General features: G+C 42.4%; 1 protein-coding gene across 2 annotated transcripts in view; it reads right to left on the minus strand.

Annotated features, from left to right (window-relative positions):
* The window catches only part of LMAN1 (lectin, mannose binding 1), a 34,418-nt gene extending 15,471 nt beyond the window's left edge, over positions 1 to 18,947 (minus strand). The window contains exons 1-7 of one of the 2 annotated variants that reach the window (XM_084628214.1): positions 18,598 to 18,947; positions 16,194 to 16,348; positions 15,997 to 16,104; positions 5,705 to 5,766; positions 4,680 to 4,779; positions 1,614 to 1,737; positions 179 to 237 (exon numbers count right to left, since the gene is read on the minus strand). In XM_084628214.1, the coding sequence (XP_084484340.1) occupies positions 179 to 237; positions 1,614 to 1,737; positions 4,680 to 4,779; positions 5,705 to 5,766; positions 15,997 to 16,104; positions 16,194 to 16,348; positions 18,598 to 18,823 (834 nt within the window). In that variant the 5' untranslated portion in view covers positions 18,824 to 18,947. The remainder of the gene's footprint in view (positions 1 to 178; positions 238 to 1,613; positions 1,738 to 4,679; positions 4,780 to 5,704; positions 5,767 to 15,996; positions 16,105 to 16,193; positions 16,349 to 18,597) is intronic. The other variant, XM_084628215.1, reaches the window with a different exon arrangement.
* Positions 18,948 to 26,869: the final 7,922 nt, after the last annotated feature.

Genomic DNA, 26,869 nt, shown 5'->3' on the forward strand with positions numbered 1-26,869 from the left:
TGTATTAGTCTCATTTTCCCAAGATAGTAGACTGTATACCCACATCAACATTTTGAAACAGAAAAGAAAAACATGAAATAAGGTGCTTCAATGCTGACATTTTAATGGACTCCCAGCCACATGCTGAACATATGCACATCTGTAAAATTAATATATTCTAGTGCATAAAGATGCTTACTGCTTCTTTCCCAGGCTCAGTCAACTGGAAAGTTAGGAAAGACAGTACATCGTGGTCATCTGGATAAAAAGTAAATACAACAAATTAGTCTGAATAAACTAATATTTAAATTACCACTACTAGTTATGAAATATTTTTCCTAACACACTATAATTTATTATGGAAGTTTCTGATTTACTACAATACAATTCTAGCCTTCTTTTGATGGTTTGGATTTTGTGGAACGCTACCTTATTTCTCATTATTTGGTCACTTGGATTTGTATGAATGATGAATGGCATACCAAAGACTGAAGAAGTGAGAAAAGTCTTGTATTTGTAACTTTTTAAAGTACTGTATAGAAGTTAAAGTTTACTTTAAAAAGTTACACTAACTAATGTATTAGATAATTTCCCTTCCACGCATCTGTCCCCTGCCTGCCCACCCCATACATACACACACACACACACACACACACACACACACAAAAGTTGGGAAGTACAGTCTGTCTGGCAGCTTTAAAATGTTCTAATACTCCTTTGTTTAATTTGGGATGAAACTGCCAAGTTGCAAATCTCAAACCTAAACAAATAGATGCTGTTTGTTTTTAAAAAGTTTATTTTTTCAACAATTCCTTCGATATATACCCTCAAGATTTTTTTTTCCTGTGAGCTTAGTAGTCATGAATGGTGTTCAGTTAATACGGTTGGAGACTGAAGTCCTCTAAAAGTCACCCAGATGCAGAGAGTGGGCAGTGGGACTGCACAGGGAGCAAGGAGTGGAGCTGGCACAGGCAGGTGTCCTTCTCCATACAGTTAAAGGAGTCTCAGCTCTAGCCACAAATAGGCCAAAGCATAAAAGGTAGTTTGGGGGAAGCTCATGACCACTGCATCTATATTATGTGGCCAGAAACCACAGTAAAGGAAGACTGCAACAGTAACTGTGCCGTCCACTGGTTGACAACATTCATTCCATTACTCACACAAACCCAGAATTGATCCTTACACAAGGACCAATTACTCAGGCATTGCGCAATGCTGGCTTCTTGATTTCACATCCATAAAACGGGGGCAGCACAGACAGCAGTCGCACAAGCTTTTTCAGACTATCCTGCTAATATGCAGTCCTTATCTGTAGGGACAGTGGGTCACCAACAAGGGCTCCAAGTAGTGCTAATTAGGGTGATGGCTTTGCAGCTGGGCTAGTTGTTTAATAGACACTAGAGCACGATCAGCAATTCATTTCACAAAGGCCAAACAGTTATGGCCAGCAGAGCCTAGACTCTTACTTTCAGCTCGTCACCATCATTCCATACCAACCGCTTCAACATCCCGTCATTTACAACTAGCCTCATTCTATCTTAAAATGTCAGTTGCCAAGTAATGATTTACTGAAGCCCTTTACATCACATCTCATCAACATGGACCTCAAACTTAAATACAGTGAAAAATATTACCTGCAAGCCCCCCTGTGGCTGCAGATATTCCAAAGTACCCTTGCGATGGTAGTATCATATTTTCCACTTTAGCACAAAATTCATAGTCTTCTTTATCCGGAGTAAAGCCATTGTTAATCATTACCTAGAAAGACAGGCACCTAGATTACACCTACAAATTTGAATTTGATGCTCAAAACATGCCAGTTTAATTAGCATAGAACTCGCATAAAATGAAGTGCGTTAGGTAAGTTAGAAAGAGGCTCTAGAAATAAGTAGTAAAACTCCTCATAATTTTAGCTATTAAAGTTCTAATTATGGAGTATGCAGCAAATGCTTTATTTCTTTATTTTATAAAACTATAAAATTAGACATTAGACATACAGGCTATGAAATACAGATCTTTTATACCAAAGGACACCAACAGTGAAAGAAAGCAGTTAGAACTTAATTTTCCAAAGTGTAGCAGTGGAGAAAAAAAAAAAAATTCTGATTCAAAGCTAGCTCCCCAAGTCAATGATATTCAGAGCTCAGTGGTTCAGGAGCCAAATTAGTGATCAACATTACCCAAAAGAACCACAGTGGGGAGAATTCATGGCTTCATTTATCATAGTACTATATATTCATATTTAAACAGTGTGACAGGGGAAATACCTGTATCTCAAATATATCTCAAAGCACATTTATATTAGGGCTGTCAACTCATGCGATTAACACAAAAAAATTAATCGCAATTAATCGCACTGTTAAACAATAGAATACCAATTAAAATTTACTGAATAGTTTAATAAACAAAAAAGTATTTTTCAATTCACCTCATACAAGTACTGTAGTGCAATCTTTGTTGTGAAGCACAACTTACAAATGTAGGTGTTTTTGGTTACATAACTGCATTCAAAAAACAAAATATAAAACTTCAGAGCTTACAAATCCACTCAGTCCTACTTCTTGTTCAGTAAATCAGTAAGACAAACAAGTTTGTTTACATTTACAGGAGATATGTTCTCTTCTTGTTTACAATGTCACCAGAAAATGAGAACAGGCATTGGCATGGCACTTTTGTAGCCGGCATTGCAAGATATTCATGTGTCAGATATGCTAAACATTCGTGTTTTCATGCTTTGGCCACCATTCCAGACGACATGCTTCCATGCTGATGATGCTCGTTAAAAAAAATAATGCGTTAATTAAATTTGTGACTGAACTACCTGGGGGAGAACTGTATGTCCCCTGCTCAGTTTTACCCACATTCTGCCATATATTTCGTGTTATAGCAGTCTCGGATAATGACCCAGCACATGTTGTTCATTTTAAGAACACTTTCACTGCAGATCTGACAAAACACAAAGAAGGTACCAATGGGAGATTTCGAAAGATAGCTACAGCACTCGACCCAAGATTTAAGAACCTGAAGTGCCTTCCAAAACCTGAGAGGGATGAGGTGTGGAGCTTTCTTTCAGAAATCTTAAAAGAGCAATTCTGATACAGAAACTACAAAACCTGACCCACCAAAAAAGAAAATGAACCTTCTGTTGGTGGCATCTGACTCAGATAATGAAAATGAACATGTCTCGGGCAGCACTGCCTTGGATTGTTATCAAGCAGAACCCATCATCCACATGGACATGTCCGCTGGAAGGGACATATGAATCTGTAGCGCACCTGGCACGTAAATATCTTGCAATGCCGGCCACAACAGTGCCATGCAAATGGCAGTTCTCATTTTCTGGTGACATTGTAAACAAGAAGTGGACAGCATTATCTCCTGTAAATGTAAACAAACTTGTTTGTCTTACTGATTGGCTGAACAAGAAATAGGACTAAGTGGACTTGCAGCTCTAAAATTTTACACTATTTTGTTTTTGAATGCAGTTATTTTTTGTACATAATTCTACATCTGTAAGTCCAACTGTCATGATAAAGAGATTGCAGTGAAGTACTTGTATTAGGTGCAAATACTTGTAATCAAAAATAAATATAGAGTGAGGACTGTACACTTTGTATTCTGTGTTCTAATTGAAAACACCACATTTGAAAATGTTCAAAACATCCAAAAATATTTAAATAAATTGTATTCTATTTTTTTAATCACTTAACAGCCCTAATTTATGTTATTCTCACAGCAAAATGACTGACCAAGTATTATTTTATCAACTACAATTGAGTAATAGCATAGTAAAAGCATCCTGATTAATTATTAACATAAGTTATTAACCAAATCACAGTGTTTTAATATCATGCTGCAAAGAGCCATAAGACACATTAAAGAGCCACCTGCAGCTCCCGAGCCTCAGTCTAAGCATCCCTGGAGTAATACAAGTAGAGTCTACAGAATTCAGAAAGTAGTTCTCTTATCCAGCATGCAAGATATTACACAAGTTCTGACAAATGTAATAATTTCCTATATGCTTTATGATGCCACTCAAAAGCTTAGCTTCAGTGTACAACCAAGGCTTAGAGAGGGCCTCCTTCACCACAAAATGCACTGAGTTGCTTGGGCTAACAGCTCTGAGATCTAAAGTATTGGTGAAAGTGTCAGGGCCCACTCAATTAAGGGCTCCAGGAAAGATGCATCTTTTCTGAGGCTTCCCGGTGTTTGCTTTTTGGAGGACATCTTTTACTACTTTTACCTCAAAGCAAAAGAGTTGATCATATTAATTAGCTGGAACTTGGTACTTGGGCACATTTTATGGAAGCCCAGAATTAAGGTTAAAAATAGAACAAACGTGTATTTCATAGCTACCTCATCCTAGTGCCATTTCTTAATCCAGAGTGGGTTCATTTCATCACAAACTTAAAACAATTTCTTGGACATTTCCTTACATCATAAAAACCACCAAAACTGGACACACCTGCCAAAAGCAGCCTCGGAATGTAGAAGCAAGAATGTTGCAGGTGCATAGCAGAGTGGCTGTCCACACTATACTTTTCTCTGATTTCTATCAGTCCCTCATCTTCATAAAGTCCTACAGTTCACTTGCCTTTTTTTTTTTTTTTTTTAAATTAAGTATGAAATTTTCTTGAACTCTTAAAGCTCCAGAAGTTGAATAATGTACTGCATTATCTCAAGACTACCAGAGTACTTACAGTTAGTGTTTTTTCGTAATATATAATCTTTGCTCGGACAGGATAGGGCTTGTTACGAAAATCTCTCTGACAAGATGCCAATGCTTGTGTGGAACCATCACTACGAAAGAAGAGAATCTGCTTACAGAACTACATCTTTACTATGTACTAGCTAGAAAAAAAGGCATGAAAATTTCATTATTTTAGTGGATTACAAATGTCAAGCAAATCTTTCCAAGAACAAAAGCCCTCTGGATAGTTAAATTAAGTTTTGCATTTCCAAAAGGTTTAGGATTGACAGCACTGGAAGTGAAGTCCTTTAGCGCAGGACACAAGCATGGGCAGAGGCAGTACAAGCTTCCCAATGCTACCTTTCCAATGTGCTTCAGTACTGACCCAGAGGGACCATCTCTCTATTCAGACAGCTAACAAGGGTGCCAAATGTGATGTAGACCTTCGTCCATCAGGAATAGGAATGAGACCACCAATTCATTTCACAAAGGTGTCACAGTTATAAACTGGAAGCTACTTGTGATCACTGAGAATTTGTGGCATATCTGAATGAGTGATCTACAGGTGAAAGGTTCTGTACCTCACCTATTTATTTGAGCCACCTTGTCCCAGTACACTCGGTATTATATTACCACAACATTCACTATGCTATTTTTAAAAAATTTTTGGCGCTCCTGTGCAGCTTCTGCTAAATTCACAACAGATAAAATAAAATTCAAAGCTATTAAATTATACTAGTGAACCAACAACACAAAAAAAAAGCATTTTATAGTTCTACTCAAATTCAACCCCTCCATGGAAGAAGAATCTGTAGGAAAAGTGTATGCTTCTAAGTGATTTCAATCAATGCAGTTATATTATAACACACACACACACTGACTGGCATGTGCACCTACATGGAACACAACAAAAACTATTTGACATTCTTTTACCAATAAAAATTAAGTGTCTTCAACTTTGTTTAAAAAGCCTCTGAACATTTCAGCAATCAGTACTACAGGTCTATCTCATTCACGTAAAATTAACAGACTTACTTCTGATGGTCATAAAGAAGTTTTCCATTGTTGCCTACAACAATTATTGATGGATTGTTTTTCTGAAAGACAAACCATATGAACAAACAGGGTTTTAAAATTTAAAATGAAGTAATTTTACAAATTATAAACAGATTCAATATACAATTTCATTAACAGACTTCCCAACACCACAGTAGTAGGCTAGAGAGACAGCCAAAGTCTTAACTCTGATGCAGCTTTGGTGGGAGGGGAGTAGGAAAACTGAACAGTTTGATGAAATGGCACTGTGTCAGTCAACACGAAGAACAGCACCCTGCTTTTGTTCTAGAAAAGATCTGTTAGTGAAAAAAAAAAAAGTACGGGCGTTCAGTTATGGGCAGGCTATTTTCATATTTACTATTTATTCTTGCAATTTGATAATTTAAAAACAGAAGGTATTAGTTGAAAGATGATCAAATCCAATAAAGATACAGCATTTAATTCCTAAACACTATATACTGATGGGAGAAATAAGCACGTCTGCCTTTGGTTACACAACAACAGGAGCAGTGGGTAAAGGACTGACCCTCCATTCCACTAGTATCTTTGGAGGATGTTAAACAAAAGCTGCTAAGTTAGACATTTTAAAATTAGCAGGTTCAGATAACAAGCATCCAAGAGCTTTAAAAGAGCTGGCTGATGAGCTCACTGGACCATTAATGTTGATTTGCAATACGTCTTGGAGCACTGGAGAAATTCCAGAACACTGGAAGAAAGCTAATGGTCTGCTAATTTTTAAAAAGGTAACAGGATGACCTGAGTAATTATAGGCCTGTCAGCCTGACATTGATCCTGAGCAACATAATGGAGTGGCTGATACAAGTCTTGATTAAACAAGGGTAATGTAATTAATGCCAATAAACATGGGTTTATGGAAAACAGGTCCTGTTAAACTAACTCATCTTTTTTGATGAGAGTATAATTTTGGTTGATGAGGTCATAGCATTGACATAACATACTCAGATTTCTGTAAGGCATTTGACTTGGTACATCATGACATTTTGATTAAAAAACTAGAACAATATAAAACAAACATGGTTCACATTAAATGGATTAAAACTGGCTAACTGATCGTTCTCAAAATGTAACTATAAACAGGCGAGTCATTGAATGGGCTTGTTTCCAGCTCTTGGCCCCACGCTATTTAAAAAATTTTATCAATGACATGGAAGAAAACAAAATCATCACTGATAAAATTCGCAAAGGACACAAAAAATTGGGGGAGTGGTAAATAACGACAAGGAGAGATCACTGATGTAGAGCAATCTGGATTGCTTGGTAAACTGAGCACAAGCGAACAATGTAAATGTATACATCTAGTAACAAAATGCAGGCCCTACTTGAGTGATTGGGAATTCTAACCTGGGAAGCAATAACTGAAAAAGATTTGGGGTGGAGGATAATCTGCTGAACATGAGCTCCCTGTGTGACAATGTGGCCAAAAGTGCCAATACGATCCTGGGATGCATAAAGAGGGGAATCTCAAGAACGAGTAGAGAGGTTATTTTACCTCTGAATTTGGCACTGGTGTGACCACTGCTGGAATACTGTGTCCAGTTCTGGTGCCCACAATTCAAGAAGGACGTTGATAAATTAGACAGGGTTCAGAGAAGAGCCATGTAAATTACTGAAGGATTAGAAAACGTGCCTTATAGCGAAAGACTCCAGGAGCTCAATCTATTTAGTTTAACACAGAGAATTTTAAGGGGTGACTTGATTACAATCCATAAATTATCTACATGGAAGACAAATATTTAATACTGAGTTCTTCAATCTAGCAGAGATAGGCATAATTCAATCCAATGTCTGGAAGTTGAAGCTAGACAAATTCAGACTGGAAATAAGACAAATTTTTAACCGTGAGAACAATTAACTATTGGAACAATTTACCAAAGGTAGTGGTGGACTCTCTATCACTGACAATTTTTAAATCAAGATGGTATGTTTTTCTAAAAGATGTGCTGTAGAAATTATTTTGGGGAAGTTCTATGGCCCGTGTTATACAAGAGGTTGGACTAGATCATCATAATGGTCCTTTCTGGTCTTGGAATCTATGAATCTAAGTTGACTTCATTACATTCATAAAAAAAAACACAAATAACTTCTAAGAGACTATACATATAACAGACAGAGATATATTTGAAAGTGTTGGTTTAAGTTGTTATAAGCTTGGAAGAAACTAAAAAGATATAAGAAGAGAAGAGCAGCGGGGGACAGCAGAGCAGCTCACAGCAGGAGCTTGCCTGGGAGTTCGCCTGGAGCGAGCCCAGTGAGGCTTACGTCTTGCAAACTGCTCTGAGGAAGCTCATAGTAGGAAGGTGATATGGAAGGGGGGGTTCAGCTGTTGTGACCTGCACTGGATGTGCCATGTTTGTCTTTCTTCCACAGGACAGAAGCGACTTTGTCTGTACAAAGTACAAGCTGGTCTCCATATTGGAAGAGAAGATTGAAGGTCTGGAGCAACAGATAACAACCCTGCGTTGCATACGAGAAACTGAGGATTTTCTGGACGAAACTCAGGATAGGCTTCTAGGGGCACAAAGCTCTACAGATATAGAGCAGGTTGCACAGAGGAGCCAAGAGGCCAGTGAAGAAGCTTGGCAACATGTGACCTCCAGAAGAGGTAAGCGGAATGTCCGGGTTCCAGTAACACAGACACAGGTAACTAACCGCTTTCATGTTCTCTCCACAGGTATCGTTGTGGAGAGTGGACCAGATGATATGTCTGGGGCGAGAAAGCAGAAGGAGACTCCACTGGTTGGAAGGCATGAGATGCTATGTCCTGAGGTTGGGAGTTCCACGACCACCACTCCCAAGAGGAGAAGGCGGGTGGTGGTGGTCGGGGACTCTCTCCTCCGGGGGACTGAGTCATCTATCTGCCGCCCTGACCGGGAAAACCGAGAAGTCTGCTGCTTGCCGGGGGCTAAGATTCGCGATGTGACGGAGAGACTGCCGAGACTCATCAAGCCCTCGGATCGCTACCCCTTCCTGCTTCTCCACGTGGGCACCAATGATACTGCCAAGAATGACCTTGAGCGGATCACTGCGGACTATGTGGCTCTAGGAAGAAGGATAAAGGAGTTGGAGGCGCAAGTGGTGTTCTCGTCCATCCTCCCCGTGGAAGGAAAAGGCCTAGGTAGGGACCGTCGAATCGTGGAAGTCAACGAATGGCTACGCAGGTGGTGTCGGAGAGAAAGCTTTGGATTCTTTGACCATGGGATGGTGTTCCATGAAGGAGGAGTGCTGGGCAGAGACGGGCTCCATCTTACGAAGAGAGGGAAGAGCATCTTTGCCAGCAGGCTGGCTAATCTAGTGAGGAGGGCTTTAAACTAGGTTCACCGGGGGAAGGAGACCAAAGCCCTGAGGTAAGTGGGAAAGCGGGATACCGGGAGGAAGCACAGGCAGGAATGTCTGTGAGGGGAGGGCTCCTGCCTCATACTGGGAATGAGGGGCGGTCAACAGGTTATCTCAAGTGCTTATATACAAATGCACAAAGCCTTGGAAACAAGCAGGGAGAACTGGAGGTCCTGGTGACGTCAAGGAACTATGACGTGATCGGAATAACAGAGACTTGGTGGGATAACTCACATGACTGGAGTACTGTCATGGATGGTTATAAACTGTTCAGGAAGGACAGGCAGGGCAGAAAAGGTGGGGGAGTAGCACTGTATGTAAGGGAGCAGTATGACTGCTCAGAGCTCCGGTACGAAACTGCAGAAAAACCTGAGTGTCTCTGGATTAAGTTTAGAAGTGTGTGCAACAAGAGTGATGTAGTGGTGGGAGTCTGCTATAGACCACCAGACCAGGGGGATGAGGTAGATGAGGCTTTCTTCCGGCAGCTCACGGAAGCTACTAGATCGCATGCCCTGATTCTCATGGGTGACTTTAATTTTCCTGATATCTGCTGGGAGAGCAGTACAGCGGTGCATAGACAATCCAGGAAGTTTTTGGAAAGCGTAGGAGACAATTTCCTGGCGCAAGTGCTAGAGGAGCCAACTAGGGGAGGCGCTTTTCTTGACCTGCTGCTCACAAACCGGGTAGAATTAGTGGGGGAAGCAAAAGTGGATGGGAATCTGGGAGGCAGTGACCATGAGTTGGTTGAGTTCAGGATCCTGACGCAGGGAAGAAAGGTAAGCAGCAGGATACGGACCCTGGAATTCAGGAAAGCAGACTTCGACTCCCTCAGGGAACAGATGGCCAGGATCCCCTGGGGGACTAACTTGAAGGGGAAAGGAGTCCAGGAGAGCTGGCTGTATTTCAAGGAATCCCTGTTGAGGTTACAGGGACAAACCATCCCAATGAGTCGAAAGAATAGTAAATATGGCAGCCGACCAGCTTGGCTTAATGGTGAAATCCTAGCAGATCTTAAACATAAAAAAGAAGCTTACAAGAAGTGGAAGGTTGGACATATGACCAGGGAAGAGTATAAAAATATTGCTCGGGCATGTAGGAATGATATCAGGAGGGCCAAATCGCACCTGGAGCTGCAGCTAGCCAGAGATGTCAAGAGTAACAAGAAGGGTTTCTTCAGGTATGTTGGCAACAAGAAGAAAGCCAAGGAAAGTGTGGGCCCCTTACTGAATGAGGGAGGCAACCTAGTGACAGAGGATGTGGAAAAAGCGAATGTACTCAATGCTTTTTTTGCCTCTGTTTTCACTAACAAGGTCAGCTCCCAGACTGCTGCGCTGGGCATCACAAAATGGGGAAGAGATGGCCAGCCCTCTGTGGAGATAGAGGTGGTTAGGGACTATTTAGAAAAGCTGGACGTGCACAAGTCCATGGGGCCGGACGAGTTGCATCCGAGAGTGCTGAAGGAATTGGCGGCTGTGATTGCAGAGCCATTGGCTATTATCTTTGAAAACTCGTGGCGAACCGGGGAAGTCCCGGATGACGGGAAAAAGGCTAATGTAGTGCCAATCTTTAAAAAAGGGAAGAAAGAGGATCCTGGGAACTACAGGCCAGTCAGCCTCACCTCAGTCCCTGGAAAAATCATGGAGCAGGTCCTCAGAGAATCAATCCTGAAGCACTTGCATGAGAGGAAAGTGATCAGGAACAGCCAGCATGGATTCACCAAGGGAAGGTCATGCCTGACTAATCTAATCGCCTTTTATGATGAGATTACTGGTTCTGTGGATGAAGGGAAAGCAGTGGATGTATTGTTTCTTGACTTTAGCAAAGCTTTTGACACGGTCTCCCACAGTATTCTTGTCAGCAAGTTAAGGAAGTATGGGCTGGATGAATGCACTATAAGGTGGGTAGAAAGCTGGCTAGATTGTCGGGCTCAACGGGTAGTGATCAATGGCTCCATGTCTAGTTGGCAGCCGGTATCGAGTGGAGTGCCCCAGGGGTCGGTCCTGGGGCCGGTTTTGTTCAATATCTTCATAAATGATCTGGAGGATGGTGTGGATTTCACTCTCAGCAAATTTGCAGACGATACTAAACTGGGAGGAGTGGTAGATACGCTGGAGGGGAGGGATAGGATACAGAAGGACCTAGACAAATTGGAGGATTGGGCCAAAAGAAATCTGATGAGGTTCAATAAGGATAAGTGCGGGGTCCTGCACTTAGGACGGAAGAACCCAATGCACAGCTACAGACTAGGGACCGAATGGCTAGGCAGCAGTTCTGCGGAAAAAGACCTAGGGGTGACAGTGGACGAGAAGCTCAATATGAGTCAGCAGTGTGCCCTTGTTGCCAAGAAGGCCAATGGCATTTTGGGATGTATAAGTAGGGGCATAGCGAGCAGATCGAGGGACGTGATCGTTCCCCTCTATTCGACATTGGTGAGGTCTCATCTGTAGTACTGTGTCCAGTTTTGGGCCCCACACTTCAAGAAGGATGTGGATAAATTGGAGAGAGTCCAGCGAAGGGCAACAAAAATGATTAGGGGTCTAGAACACATGAATTATGAGGAGAGGCTGAGGGAGCTGGGATTGTTTAGCCTGCAGAAGAGAAGAATGAGGGGGGATTTGATAGCTGCTTTCAACTACCTGAAAGGGGGTTCCAAAGAGGATGGCTCTAGACTGTTCTCAATGGTAGCAGATGACAGAACGAGGAGTAATGGTCTCAAGTTGCAGTGGGGGAGGTTTAGATTGGATATTAGGAAAAACTTTTTCACTAAGAGGGTGGTGAAACACTGGAATGCGTTACCTAGGGAGGTGGTAGAATCTCCTTCCTTAGAGGTTTTTAAGGTCAGGCTTGACAAAGCCCTGGCTGGGATGATTTAACTGGGAATTGGTCCTGCTTTGAGCAGGGGGTTGGACTAGATGACCTTCTGGGGTCCCTTCCAACCCTGATATTCTATGATTCTATGATTCTAAGATTTACAACACCATACTAACTGAAAGCCTCCAAGAGTTGAAAAGATGAATTAGTTATGCAGAAAACATGGAGTTGGGAGACCCCTAAAAAGGTGAAAAAAATTCTTTCCCTCCCCTCAAAATACATATTATTCCACTAAAATTCTATATAATTCTTTGCATTCTCTACAACATACTCCGTTGAGAAAGAGTAAGGAAATGCCCTTAGAAAGAAGGAAAGAAATCTAAAATAGAAATATAAATTTGGAGTTCACTTTTCCCCCCCCCCTTGTTCTTGAATTGTATTTGGGAATTCCTCCATGTTAAAGTCTCCAGAAGTTTTGTTTTTTAAGTAATCTTTTAAAATAAGTTCTGACTATAGACCAGAGGTGGACAAACTACAGCCTGAGGGCCACATCTGACCTGTGGGCCCGTCCTGCCTGGCCCTTGAGCTCCCAGCTGGGGAGGCTAGCCCCCAGCTCCTCCCCGTGTCCTCCCTCCCCCACAGTGACACTGCCATGCAGACAGCGCTTTGGCCCGCCGCTCCTACCGACGGCGCAGCGGGCTCTGGCTGGGCTGCAAGCTCCTGCCGCTCTGAGCAGCATGGTAGGGGTGCTGGGGGGTTGGATAAGAGGCAGGGGGTCCCTGAGGGCAGTCAGGGGACAGGGAACAAGGGGGGTTGGATGGGTTGAGGGTTCTGGGGGGTGGTGGTCAGGGGACGGGGAACAGGGGAGTTGGATAGAGCGTGAGGTCCCGAGGGGCCTGTTAGGGGGCGGGGGTGTGGATAGGGGTCAGGGCAGTGGGGGGGGGGGGGGGAGGTTGGACACAGGATGTGGTCCCAGGGGCATGGTTAGGGGCGGGAGGTCCTGGGAGAGGGCAGCCAGGGGACAAGGAGCAGCGGGGCGTTCTGAGGGGGGCAGTCAGGGGGTGGGAAGTGGGAGGGGGCAGATGGGGGCGGGGGCCAGGCTGCTTGGGGAGGCACAGTCTTCCCTATCCAACCCTCCATACAATTTTGTAACCCTGATGTGGCCCTCGGGCCAAAAAGTTTGCCCACCTCACTACAGACCCTAACCTATTTGACTGTGTCCCTGCAACATGACAAAATACAAAAAAGTTCCTCGAGTATGAGGACTATAGGGAATTATACTTAAACAAAAACAAAAAACCCAAACAATTATTTCTTCTTTTCTATGGCTACAGTTAATCTTGTAGGTTAATTATACAACCACATTCAATTAGGTCAGTGTTTATCCTGGAGTTAGGCCATGTCTACACTTACGTCATTAAAACTTTTGTCGCTCAGGGGCATGAAAAGACATTCCTTGATAAAACTATTTTTTTTGCACCCCTGAGCAAAAAAAGTTTTGAAGAGGAAAAGCACAGCAACGAACAGCTCCTGTCGACGAAGCTACTGCCCCTCATTCGGGGTGGTTTTATTTTGTAACTGGGAGAGCTCTCCCCGGCGACAAAGAGCGGCTACAGTGCACACCTTAAAATGGCATGGCTGCAGCGGCACAGCTGGGCTGTTTTAAGGTGTGCAGTGTAGACGTGGCCTAAGTGTTTTAGTGAAGTTAAAATATTTTATTAGTACCATTTAATTGTTCATTTAAGTTTAAAAGTGTCAATATTCAACTGGGACAAGTGAGTTTTTAAAATATTTGCACATAGTTCAGACTAAGTTTACAAATTATTCGCATTTCAAAGGCTAATGAACAGTCAATTAAGATTTTAAGTATTTTAGAAGAGATTACATGAGCTGCTAGATTACATGAGATTACATTACAAGAGATTACATGAGCATTCTGCATTAATTGTTAACCAGCAAACTGATTTCTGTAAAAGGTCATGTCTGGAAATAAGAGTGGACAAATAGCGAAAGGAGATATAATGCCTTGAAAAGAGCCAAAGAAAATCAAAATCAAAGAGAATAAAAAGACAATTTTTGCTCCTTAAAGAGATCTTAACATCAGACGATGGGGTTGCAATATTATCCCACAATATTATCACAAGTCTTGTGATATTTGGTGTTTTTTCTAAAGCTCCAGCTCCTGAAATCATGAGAATTTCAGTTGTCATTTAAAAAATGAAAAAAAAAAAAGAAAAAAAAAAGATTCTTGCCACCTTGGTTGCAGAGAAAATATGGAAAAAAGAGACACAAGTCAAACTTAAGGCTCAAAAAGCAGACGGCAGAGAGAGAATTTTAAAAAACCTTGTGATTTTTAAATCAATTTCATGATATTGAGGGCATGATTCATGAGACTTTGGGGTGGTTCGATTCTTACCTCTGCTCCCCTCCCCATATGAAGCGTTAAGGGGCCAAAGCTATGTAAAGACAATCAAATAGATTTGGATTCATCCAGAGAGAGGACTCCTCTGGCACAGGAACTGAGGAAGACAGCCACAGGTTGTCTTTCGTGGACACTCTCAAATATTTCAGTGTAGAATACATTCCAAGACATAATGCTGTGGCAATTCTGAGCAGCACTGACAGGATGCCACAACTCAGTCCTCCAGGGTTATCAAATTAGATGCCAGGGTTCACTCTGGTTCCTAGACCTTCCCAAAACTGGGGGAACATAAAGGTGACTTAAAGACACCCTTACCCCTTGTCCCCAGGCTGTGAGTTCTGTGCTATACCCTTTAGAGGTACTACATAAAATCTCACCTGTGGTCTTTAAACTTCTGTGCTGTGTATTAATAGGTGTGGTTAACATATGTACAGATAGTTCTGACAGTATTTCAAAATTGAAGAATTTATTCTAGTTTGTCTACTGTGTAAAGTTTGACTATCAGAATCCATAAGACTCACCTGCTTATTAGAATTACCAAAAGAAAAAAAGAAAAAGTTCATAGTTGGACATTATTACAAAACGTCTTCAACAAATGATACAAAAGTTTGGATCCCTAAAGCAACTTGATCACACTGCAAATTCTGTATATTTTAGGATGTCAAAAATGCCTTAATATTTAGATAAGAAAAAACTCAGGGATATACTTGCAAAGTTAACATCACTGTAGGAACATTAACAACTGTATTACACTACTCATTTTAACTATTCAACCTTAATGATGCCCTTGCCCTAACAGAATTTTTATATACATTTAGTTCCCTACTGTTACTTTTTTTTTTTTTTAAACCAGAAAATACCAGGGGCACAGGTATACTTCTTGGTAGTACCATAACAGTGCCTATAAAAGTAGTAAGCACTTAGGAGTTAAGAAACCACTTTCCAGATAGTGGAAAGGTACCGAGGAGTAGACAGGGACAAGGAATCTAGAAAACACCTCACTACCCATTCCTCCAGCTAGGGAGGACAGAACTAAAACTGCCTGAGGAGCAAGGGAGTATTCTGGCCAGTTATTTTTAAAATTTCCTGTGATGTAGAAAGTCTGCATCATTCTGGGACAAAAAAGTCCAAGCAAATAGGAAATTTGGACAGAGAGATTGAAATGTCTCAGATTAAGAACAAAAAACCGCCATGCTGTATTAATTAGGTAGAGTACAGGGCAGTTGGATGCAGAAGAATCTAAAATAAAGAAGCAGTGGTCATGCAAAGCTTCAAAAACACGCACTTCCTGATCTGCATACATATGCCAGTATCCCTCTCCTAACGCATAAACATTTACACCTAATAAAATACAAGGGGTTTCAAACTATCAAAACCATTTTTCCTTCAAATCTATCAAAGGAACTGATCCTCAAATTACAGCAAGGTTCATCTTTCAAGCTTCAGCATTTAAAAAAAAACCATAGCCTGGTCAAAAAGGAGTCTTTTAGGAAACTGCATAACAGAAAAGTTGTAAAGCTTCATTTTCTCTTTTTTTTTTTAAAACCTGGATCTAGCTGAAAACCAAAAAAACCCAATATAAAACAGCAAATTTTTCACAAAAAGTATAACTACGCGTGAACACAAAATGGTAAAAGTGAAACCATTCCGGAACCTTTATTACAAGAGTTTGCTTCCAACTAACCTTTCCATCATTGTCAAAAGAGTCAAAGAAAATGCCAACACCATTCCAAGTATCAGCTGCCCCAAAAACTGGACCTTCTAAGCCTTGACCTTCAGTAAACCAGATTGCCTGTGCACAGAAATTAAATAAAGTAATAAATTAAGATTCAAATTTATAAAACAAATTTGTTTTTTCAAAATTAAATCAAGTTCATTTACTAGTCCATCAGCTCCAATCCGGCCTCTCCCTGTCACTCGAAATGTCACCTCAACCTCCCAGTATTCAAATATGGACTTGGTTTTTGTCCACACTGATCCTCTCTGGCTTTTTAAAGATGGAGTTATTCGAATCTGATCTGCACTAGGTATGGCATCTGAAAAAGAAAGAGAGAAAAAAAGAAAATCAACAGTGAACATATGAGAGAACATGAAGAGCACATCCTGCAATTATAAGGCAAATACTGGATTTGCTAAGCACACTTTACCTTATAATTTTGCAGATAGATGGTCCCTCTAACTGAAGAGCCAACTGTTTTCGGATTGTAGTTTTAAGAACCTAACATTTGAACAGTTAAGGGGCAATTAAAGTAGCAACATGTTTAAATTTAACATTTCATTGTCAAAATTTTACAGCTAAGGCACCTAGAGGTTAAGTGACTTGTTCAACTCCATACAAGAGGCCAAAAACAACCTGAAACTCCTAATCCTGCTCTGTAGCCAAAGAGCTAACATTACATATATTTGCTGTAGAAGATAAACAGCAAATGGGAGAGTTATCAAGTGGTTATTTACACATGTCTTTATTATCAAGCTTGCTACTGACTGCCTGCATGACCTTGAGCAAGTCACTTCAAAATAATTGGCTGAGGAACCTGAACTAGTAGCTTCATTTTCAGCATACCTTTTAAGAGTCAAACCACTTATTTAGGTGTCTAATTATAGATAGAGAGGTAAAGGCAAAAATCTACCTATACCACAATTGTGATAAAACGATTCTACTTGCCTGTCTAAAAGGTGCATTGTGAGGCTTAATTCTTTAACAATAATACAGTGCTTGGAGATCATGGAAAGATAATCCATCAGCACCAAGTTTCTTTTATGCAATAAATGTGAGGAGAGCATATGCCAAGGACACGACCAAAGTCGCCAGGTACCCTCTTGAAATTGTGTATGGACACCCTAAATTGTTTATAGCCGTACAGACCAGATGCCATATTGTCACTGGACTAATTCCAAGGATTTAACTACATGTGCATCAGTCTTTCTCCCACAAAATTGTTTTAAAGTGACTTGACATTCCACCCTGCCACATATGACACCATATTTACCAGAGCAACAAGGTGGGTGAGGTAATATCTTTTATTGGCCCAACTTCTGCTGGTGAGCGAAACAAGCTTGAGTCACCAGAGCTCTTCTTCAGATTGGGGAAATATATTCCAAGCATCATAGTACAGTTATGAATTTAAGCTTCCTCAAAATGTGTGTTAATTACATACACTACACAATCTGTTCCACCTTGCATTTGGCTGTGATGCTCGGAGTACCTTTCAAAGATCTGAAGAAAATCTATGTGTGGCTTGAAAGCTTGTCTCACTCACCAACAGAAGTTGGGCCAATAAAAGATATTACCTCACGCACCTGGTCTCACTAATATCCTGGGACCAACAGGGTTACAATTACACTACATACCTGGTTGTCATGACATAGAGCTGCATCCACAGTACAGTGATGAGAAACTTTTTTTTTAAAAAATAGTCACCCTGAATTCTTCACCTACTTTTACTGTGATCCCCAAAGCCAGTTGTGCTACCAGACACAGCACAGGGCACAAGGGGATGATTTCAGGGGTGTATGATTATAGACACCCCCCCGTCCCCCCACAACGCTTTGCTCCAGGGTCTCTGTGGGTGGGAGCGAGGAATCATAGAATATCAGGGTTGGAAGGGACCTCAGGAGGTCATCTAGTCCAACCCCTCAAAGCAGGGCCAATGCCCAATTAAATCATCCCAGCCAGGGCTTTGTCAAGCCTGACTTTAAAAACTTCTAAGGAAGGAGATTCTACCACCTCCCTAGGTAACGCATTCCAGTGTTTCACCACCCTCTTAGTGAAAAAGTTTTTCCTAATATCCAACCTAAACCTCCCCCACTGCAACTTGAGACCATTACTCCTCGTCCTGTCCTCTTCTACCACTGAAAATAGTCTAGAACCATCCTCTCTGGAACCACCTCTCAGGTAGTTGAGGAGCTTAGGTACTGTAGATAACTATGACTACAGAGCCTCAAGCTCCATGTACGCTTGTGTGCGGTGTCCCCACGCTCATATAGGGGCCAGTAGTCCGGGAATCACGCCCACAGAGCCAGGCGCCCCCCGGGGACGCGCCAACGGAGCCGGGCATCTCCCAGGGCCTTAGGGGACCAGCACTAGCGGGGGAATGCCCAGGGGCCCGGAGGGGGCCGTAAGTGGGGGGGGGTGAGGTAGGCCAGGTCTCCCCTCAGCCAGAGGGAGTCAGTACTGCGGGGGGGGGCGGGGCCAACGAGGCAGGCGCCCCCCCCAACTGGCGCTACCGGGGGTTGCGGGGGTCACAGGTCACTCCTCGCCCCAGCGCGGGCCGCGGATACTTACTGCCCGTGTGGACCCAGAACGGCACCGACCCGTCCGCCTGCACCAGGTGCGGCCCCTTGAAGCTGTACTTGTACTCGAAGCGGCGGTGCGGCTGGGCAGCGACCCCTCCCGCTGCCCCCAGGCTGCTGGCCCCGGCGGGGAGGAGCAGGCGGCAGCCCAGGCAAAGCAACGCGGCCCAAAGCACGTTCCCCCCAGCCTGGCAGCCCCGCCGCATGGAGACCGCCATCTTGGACTCTGCCACGGGGAGCCCGGCACGGCCAACAGGGCGCTGCCTGATTGGCTGCGGAGTCTGCGGGCCAAAGGGCAAAGTTGAGCGCGGGGCTACATGTCAGCGCCGCTCGCGGGGGCGGGGACAGGGAAGGAGAGGCCCCGCCCCCCAGGACGCCCCGCTCCCTCTTCTCTTCCTCTGCCTCGTCAGTGCGTCACTCCGTCGCCCGCACTGCTCTCAGTCTCCTCCTTTCCCCCGCCCCACCCGCCCCAGGCCAGGAGGGGGCGCCACAAAGGGAGGGAAACGAGGGGCGGAGTGGGAGGGGAGGTGGCATCCATGGAGAGGCGGGCCTGTTCTGTTAGTTCAGGTGGCATATATGGGCTGTCCAGCCTCAAACAGTGTTCAAGCAGGTGCGGGGGTTTGCCGGCTCAGTTCCATGGCAAACACCCTGTGAAAAATCCTGCCAACTTGTCATTAAAGATACAGAAAAGAAGGAAAAACAGTGGAAGGCTTCGAACAGCATTAGATGAGGCTTTAATTTTAACACTATCCCTTGTGCCCTTTCCCTTTGGCTGTAAAGGGTCTTTAGAAGGAACCTCCGGGCCTGCCCTCCACCCTTTTGACAGTCTTTTAGGTGATATTAAAGATGGTAATAACTGTCCTTTTTGGGGAAAAGTTAGTTGAGATGGGCAGCTGCTCTTGTTAAAGGGAACCTAAAAGCCATAACAAGACAAACACATACAAAGGAAGGGAGAAAGAAAAGAACAGCAAAGATTAAAAATGCAGCTTCCATCTGTGGTGTTGACTCTCACTTGTAACCTCACTGCTGAACAAACACAGGAACAGCACACAGTCTTATCAGGCATGCCTAGACCTGGCAAACTCATACCAGCTGCGAGCTGTTTAGGGAATTTATTTTAGACACCTCTTTCGGGTCACAGCCTTACAGCAGTGTTGCAAAATATACAGTCTTGGCTCGCAAAGCCACACTCTTATTAGACAGAAGGAAAAAGGAGAGAGAGAGAAAGAAAAAGTAAGGTAGAGAAATAAAAGGACATATGGGGGTGGGGGAAGAGATAAAGTCTCATATCTCAGATGGTGTTCAGAAGTCAACTGTAATGGATGGAGGTGGTGATGTCATCTGGCTCCCTCTCTCTATCCTGGTCTGCTCAGGACATCTGTCAGAATTAGGATGAAGAAGGTCCAAGATCCTAGGAAATGGTGGGGTAACAATCATGATGATGAAACTCGTGCCAGTAGTGAATTTTCCCCAAAAAGTCTCTTTCTTTAAGGACCCACCAAAAAGAGTGCTGGTTAGAATAGCCCTCTCATTATTTTGTCCACCAGTTAAGCCTAGTTTCTGACACACCAGTTTTAGTTCACTGATTTCTGGTTTCCCCCCTTTTCTTGTTTACCAAGCATGATCTTAACACATCTTGAGTTATGTCAGGAGGTGTCAAGGTTCCTTCCCCACTCTGAACTCTAGGGTACAATGTGGGGACCTGCATGAAAGACCCCCTAAGCTTATTCTTACCAGCTTAGGTTAAAAACTTCCCCAAGGTACAAACTTTGCCTTGTCCTTGAACAGCATGCTGCCACCACTAAGCGTTTTAAACAAAGAACAGGGAAAGAGACCACTTGGAGATGTCTTCCCCCAAAATATCCCCCCAAGCCCTACACCCCCTTTCCTGGCGAAGGCTTGATAAAAATCCTCACCAATTTGCATAGGTGAACCCTTGGATCCCAAACCCTTGGATCTTAAGAACAATGAAAAAGCAATCAGCAATCTGAAAAGAGAATTTTAATTAAAGAAAAGTAAAAGAATCACCTCTGTAAAATCAGGATCGTAAATACCTTACAGGGTAATCAGATTCAAAATATAGAGAATCCTCCTAGGCAACACCTTAAGTTACAAAAAGACACAAAAACAGGAATATACATTCCCTCCAGCACAGCTTATTTTACCAGCCATTAAACAAAAGAAGACCTAACGCATTTTCTAGCTAGATTACTTACTAACTTAACAGGAGTTGGAAGGCTTGCATTTCTGATCTGTTCCCGGCAAAAGTATCACACAGACAGACAGAACCCTGTGTTTCCCCGTCTCCAGATTTGAAAGTATCTTGTCCCCTCATTGGTAATTTTGGGTCAGGTGTCAGCTAGGTTATCTTAGCTTCTCAACCCTTTACAGGTTAAAGGGTTTTGCCTCTGGCCAGTAGGGATTTTATAGCACTGTATACAGAAAGGTGGTTACCCTTCCCTTTATATTTATGACAGGAGGTCTTTTGGTTTGGACTAATTCAGGCTTTCTGACTCCCTTTTGTACCTTTTCCCATCAACATTTGTTATTATATGTTATTGTGACCTTTTATATACTTTCACTCACTTTTTACAGTTGAGCTCACAAATTGGGGAAATTTGTAGGCCCAGTTATCACAAGAGTCAGAGAGGAGACAGAAGGGAACGTCATATATAGGTGGGGTGGAGAAGGTCCATAGGGAGGGGAAAGAGCTTCCTATGGATGTCTTGAAGAGGAGGGGAGTCCCCCCTGGGGAGAAGGAAGGGACAGTAGATTGCAGTCAGTGTCACTCCCTCCCCTCTGGCTAAATGCACAAGGGTGCATGGTGTTGCAAACTGCCGTGCCCCCACAGTACAGATGCACCCTCCTGCTGGAAGCACCCCTTAGCTTTAATGTAGAAAGGCATCTCACAGGGATGCCAGGGCCTATAGCATGCACTGTTCCATTTTGAAATGATGGGCAACATTTCTACCTAGCTGGAAGAGGAATATCCCTGTTTTCAGAAAGTGTCTTTCTTGATGTTAGCTTTCAACTAACTAACTTTTCAACTATTGGTTGGTTATTATGCGGGGAGGGAGAGCAGCAAATTGAGATTAGAGCAGGGGTCCTACCCAAACTTTGCCCAATTGAGGGTTCTGTATTAGCACAGTGCCAGGAGACTATATCTGATTTGCATGAAATAAAGCAAACTATGCTCTCCTCCACCAGCCACTCCAATTAGGATAATATGTTACCTGCTAAGATCTTTCCTTTCACAACGTGGTACAAAAGCTTACATAACCCCCAGTCCCTTAACTCTGCTCTGGTAGTACCACCTTGAGAACAATGAGAAATTCTGAGACAACCCTGTGCATCCACTATGCAGGATTATTCATATTAGTAATAAGGTATTAGAGTGTGTGATGTTACACCCCATATTCTTCATAGGAATATGGTTATGATATAATTATGGCATAACTAAGATATACTTTATGCAAGATGGTTAATGTAATTTATAATTGGAAAGATTATCATTTACTGAATGTGATTATCCAACTTGAATGCATGTATCATTTCTGTATCTGGAGTTAGGAATATTGACTATGTAACAATTACAATTATGTGTGTACTTGAGAAAACGCCCACCAGACAGTAAGCAATCAGCCGGAATGAGCCATTTAAGAAGGACAATAGAACTTGGAAGATACTAATCTCTCACCTTCCTGAGGAGTTTCCTGGGATGATACATTGACACTGCAAAGTCAGGTGATAATGTCACCTGATGCAAAATACCACCTTGGACATTGCTGGTACTTTTCCTCTGTAGGGGGATGGGGATCAAACAAAGGTTTCCTGCCTTAGGTGGATCCTTTTTAAGGCTAGGGAGGGGGTTGGTCTTGACTCTCCTCCATTGCCTACCCAAGAAGAAAGACTGCTGAAAGTACCTGAGGGGAAAGGCAGGTGTGAGTCCAGACTGAGACAGGGGTCCAGTCTGTAAGAAAAGATAACTGGAACTCTAATCTACAGAAAATCTGCATCCTGCCTAATTCAACATCTAGGGTGAGAAATTACATTTTGTGACCTGTTTCTTTGGTGAATCAAGCTTAGTTTGCATATTTTGTTTTATTTTCTTAGTAATCTTCTTTATTCTGTTTGCTATCCCTTATAACCACTTAAAATCTGTGTTGTAGTTAAGAAACTTATTTCCTGTTTATAAAATAACCCAGTTTGTGCAATCCATATCTAGGCGGGCAAGAAGCTATGCATATTTGTCTTCACATTGAGGGAGAGGGTGGAATAAGTGATTCCTATGTATCCATTACTTATCTCACTGACTAGCTGTGAAGTTAATTTATTTGCAAAGTATGTTGAGATCCTAGGATGAAAAATACTATAGACGTGCAAAGCATTATTGTACAAAGTAAAGTTATCCTTGTATTATGGGACAAGGACATGGCAAAAGGAGGGAACAATGCATTTGTTTAAAATTCAATTAGTGTAGCATTTTGGGGAGCATAGGTGAGGTGAGCAAATTCTTGATTGTACCTTATTCAAAATACAAATTTCAAGTGTTTGGGAGTATTTGGGATTTGTTTTCAAATTGACTCTCAGCATACCAATGTCAATTTAAAAAAGAAGCAAAGGCAACATGTTGCAGAACTATCCACTAATTCTTGGTGCTCCAGTTTTTGTGGTCCCAAAATAGGTCTCCCTGGGGTCTGACTTTCAGAGATGCTGAGGACCTTCAGCTTGAAGTTGCTACAACTTCGGAGCCCAACAGTTTGAATTTTTTTTTAATGACCATAAAATTCTCTTTCTCCTCTTCCCTATACAAAGGAACAGAGAGAGAGAAGACCCATTATTCCTGTTGGTTCCTCTACATGCTTCCATTAGAAGAGGAGATGAAGATCCTTGACTGACCCAGGGAAAATTTCACCTAGGGAAAATTAATGACATAGCCACCCCAATCCACCAAGTCAAGATTCTCCCACCATTACAACTGATGTCTCCGAGGGAGACCTTCTGAGGTAGCAGTCTGACTTTCCCCCATCTTCTGAATTGAGAGGGACTGCAAAGAGTTCCACTGGCGCTCAAACAAAGGGAGACTTTTCTGAGAGCAAATGGCCCTCCCATGCTTCACCTGCCCGCAGCCTTTGAGCAAGGCTTGAATAAGGGTGACCTCTGAGCTGGAACGGGACTTGAGCCTCAAGGGTTTTTTTCCCCAGCCCCATAACACTTAAAGAGACAGTGTGGCTGTATCAGGAGGTTTGTTTCCTTGTTCCTGCTTCAACTAAATGTGGTGTAAAATCATAGAAATATGGGGCTGGAAGGAACCTTGACAGGTCATCATGTCCAGCCCCCTGCACTGAGTCAGGATCAAGCAAACCTAGACCATCTCTGACAGGTATTTGTCCAACCTCTTCTTTAAACTTCTAATGATGAGGACTCTACAATCTCCCTTGGAGATCTACTCCAGAGCTTAACTACCCCTTGACCTGTGAAGGCAGCAAGTTTTCTCCCTGAAACACCAAATATAGGCGAGGGGACAGCCTGCTACCCCTTTAGAAAAAGGGGAGAGGGTAGGCTGCTGGGCGGTAAGAAAAGGAAGATCAGGGCCTAATGTAAGAGGTGGAGGAACAAGAGACAGGATTTGAGCAATTTCACTCCCTCGCCCTGAAGTCTCTCCACCCCACAAGGATCTCTAACTCCTTATTGGGCCAAAGGAAGGGGTTGAAATTCACTCCATCTGTTTCTAAAAAGTGATGCAAGCTCTTGTGAGACCCAGAATTTGTGAATTGTGTGAAGAGGCTTGAAAAGACATAAATTCCAGGTAGTTCACCTATTTCTAGAAATAAGAGAGTACTTTAACCCTTCCAAATGTGATAAAAGGTATAAAATGTATAAAGCATTCTGAGAGACTGTGTGTTTTTCTAGGTGGTTTTCAAGAACCCAGTTGTCATCTGGAGATTTTACTATGGCCATTAAGCAGCTACCCCGTTAAACTATCATGCACAAGGATTTTTTTAAAAAACTAATTTTAAAAATGGGAATTCACACCTTTAAGACCCCACCTTCCAAACATAGAAAAATACTGGAAGCTGCCACAGTAAGGAGATTCTCTATTTAAAACTAAGCTCATTGTTAGGAATGTTTGCCATTTCCCAGTCAGTCATGAACTGCTTTTTGAATTTTTCAAAGACATGCACAAGTTTGAAAAAATGCCCTCTCTCTGCCAAAAATTAGTCCATCCTGAAATGAAGACAACCACCCATCCAATCCCCAGTTATGCAAATTAGCACCAAGAAATGGAAACATTCCTTGAAGCTGTTATGCATAAGTGAGCATCTTTATTGTAGTACATAATAATGTTGCTCATTTGTAAGAACTCTTTCACTTTGTCCAGATAATTAAATTTGTTTCCATATATATTAAAGGGGAAGAGGACAGAATGGCTGAAGGTAGGGGCTGCAGAACTGGTTCATTGGTCTGCATCCAGCTGGGGTCAGTAGGAACTGACAGTTGTTGCCATCCAAGAAAACAGCTGTCTTTATCAGTTCAGTTCCAGGAGAGTAGATGTGCACTCAGAAAACACCATTATATGTTCCGGATGTCTCAGCAGAGCGGCCAAGGTCCAAATAAACATAAATACTCACATAGCCTCTTACCTATTGGGTCTGAGGTTCATTGGCGGGGTGGTGTGGTACAAGCTTGTATAACCCCATCAATTGCAGGGTCCTAATTATTGCAGAGTCAACTGACCGACAGAAGGCCAAATTTCTTCTGACAGTGTGCTCAGAAAGAATTAATTAATAAATTAAATAAAGGATTATCAATATTCCTTGCAAAAATATTCATATAAACAATCTTCAAAGTCCTTATGTTAGTGCTAAAAAGAATGTCGTACAATAAATAGTTATCATTAGAACTAATCAAAAATTCCATTGAAACAACTTTTTGGACAGAAAATGACTTTTAAAAAAAATTCTCAGGAAACTTTTGTTTCATTTAAAAAAAATTTGTTTATTTTTAATATAAAACTATTTTTCCCCAGAGTTTTTGGTGAAAAATATTATTTTCTCACCTCCTCTAGATAACCATACATTATAAAACCATGGCACAACTGAACCAGAGTACATTCACACACAGTTGTTTTCACTGAGCTCTAGCTGACATGATGGCGATGAGAATGTTCCTAGTAATGTGGACCTGAAGATGTGCTTCTGTGGTGGCCACCATTTGGATGATACACTGAATACTGAACCATAGGCTGCTACTTCATGAAGATTCCCTAGCTGAGGCTCTAAGAGACTCATGTCCTCTGTGGATCAGGCACAGGGAGGAACCTGCAATACCCACTGACCAGTGGGTTACATTTCTTCGGTTAATTATCTATATAATCACCATGGTATATGAGTGTCTTATTTAAATCCAGGTGAGCAATCCACAAATTCACCTGTGTTTTCTTGCCCTCTTGTCAGGAACAAGTCAGATTTTTAGTAAATTCTCTCTATTTTTATTCTTCTCTCCCTCATTCTGACAGCACCACTGCTGACTGGTTGTAGAAATTTATTCTCAATTAATTTACTCTGAAAAGGTGGGGTTTGAACGGGTTGGTAGTTGGACGGGTTGGTGGCATTGGGTTTTGATTTCTTGAATCCCAGCCATATAGTTGTGGAGTTCTTTCTATGGAATTGTTGACAACTTATTATTATTATTTGCATTACGGTAGTGCCTAGTATTCTCAGTCATGGACCAAGACCCCATTATGCTAGGTGCTGTACAAACAGAAAAAAGAGAGAGGCCTTGCCCCTAAGAGCGTACAATCTTGTCTATATTAGTAGAGGGTCTCAGTGTTCACTATCCTTCAGCATCCAGGAGGGGCCTTGGCAAGAATCTCAGGTGGTGGCTCAAACACCCTTTGGCACATCCAGCATTTTCTGTTGTGTGAAAAGGCCAAAGCCTGTAATGAAGTTTGGGTTGCTATCCGAACTGGGATTCCACACAGATCATTTTGGGAAGGTTGATCATTTTTCACAGCAGTCTGTGCTGACTCTTGAAGCCGACTGGTCATCCACCTAAGACTTTCCAGGAGTTATGGCTGACGAGAAGAAGGGTCTAACCTCCATTTCCATGGTCTTGGTGAAGGTCTGAAGGAATTCCTTAGCCCATAGTCTGTGTGTCAAGAGGTATTTTTTTGCTCACAGTGTTAGAGTCAACTACCTTTGTGTTCCCTCTGCCACAAGTTGTCAGAGAACCCTAAAGTATTTTGTGGGTGGTGTTGTCTG

Source organism: Lepidochelys olivacea (assembly GCF_965140295.1).
Source record: "Lepidochelys olivacea isolate rLepOli2 genome assembly, chromosome: 5".
Lineage (NCBI taxonomy): Eukaryota > Metazoa > Chordata > Testudines > Cheloniidae > Lepidochelys > Lepidochelys olivacea.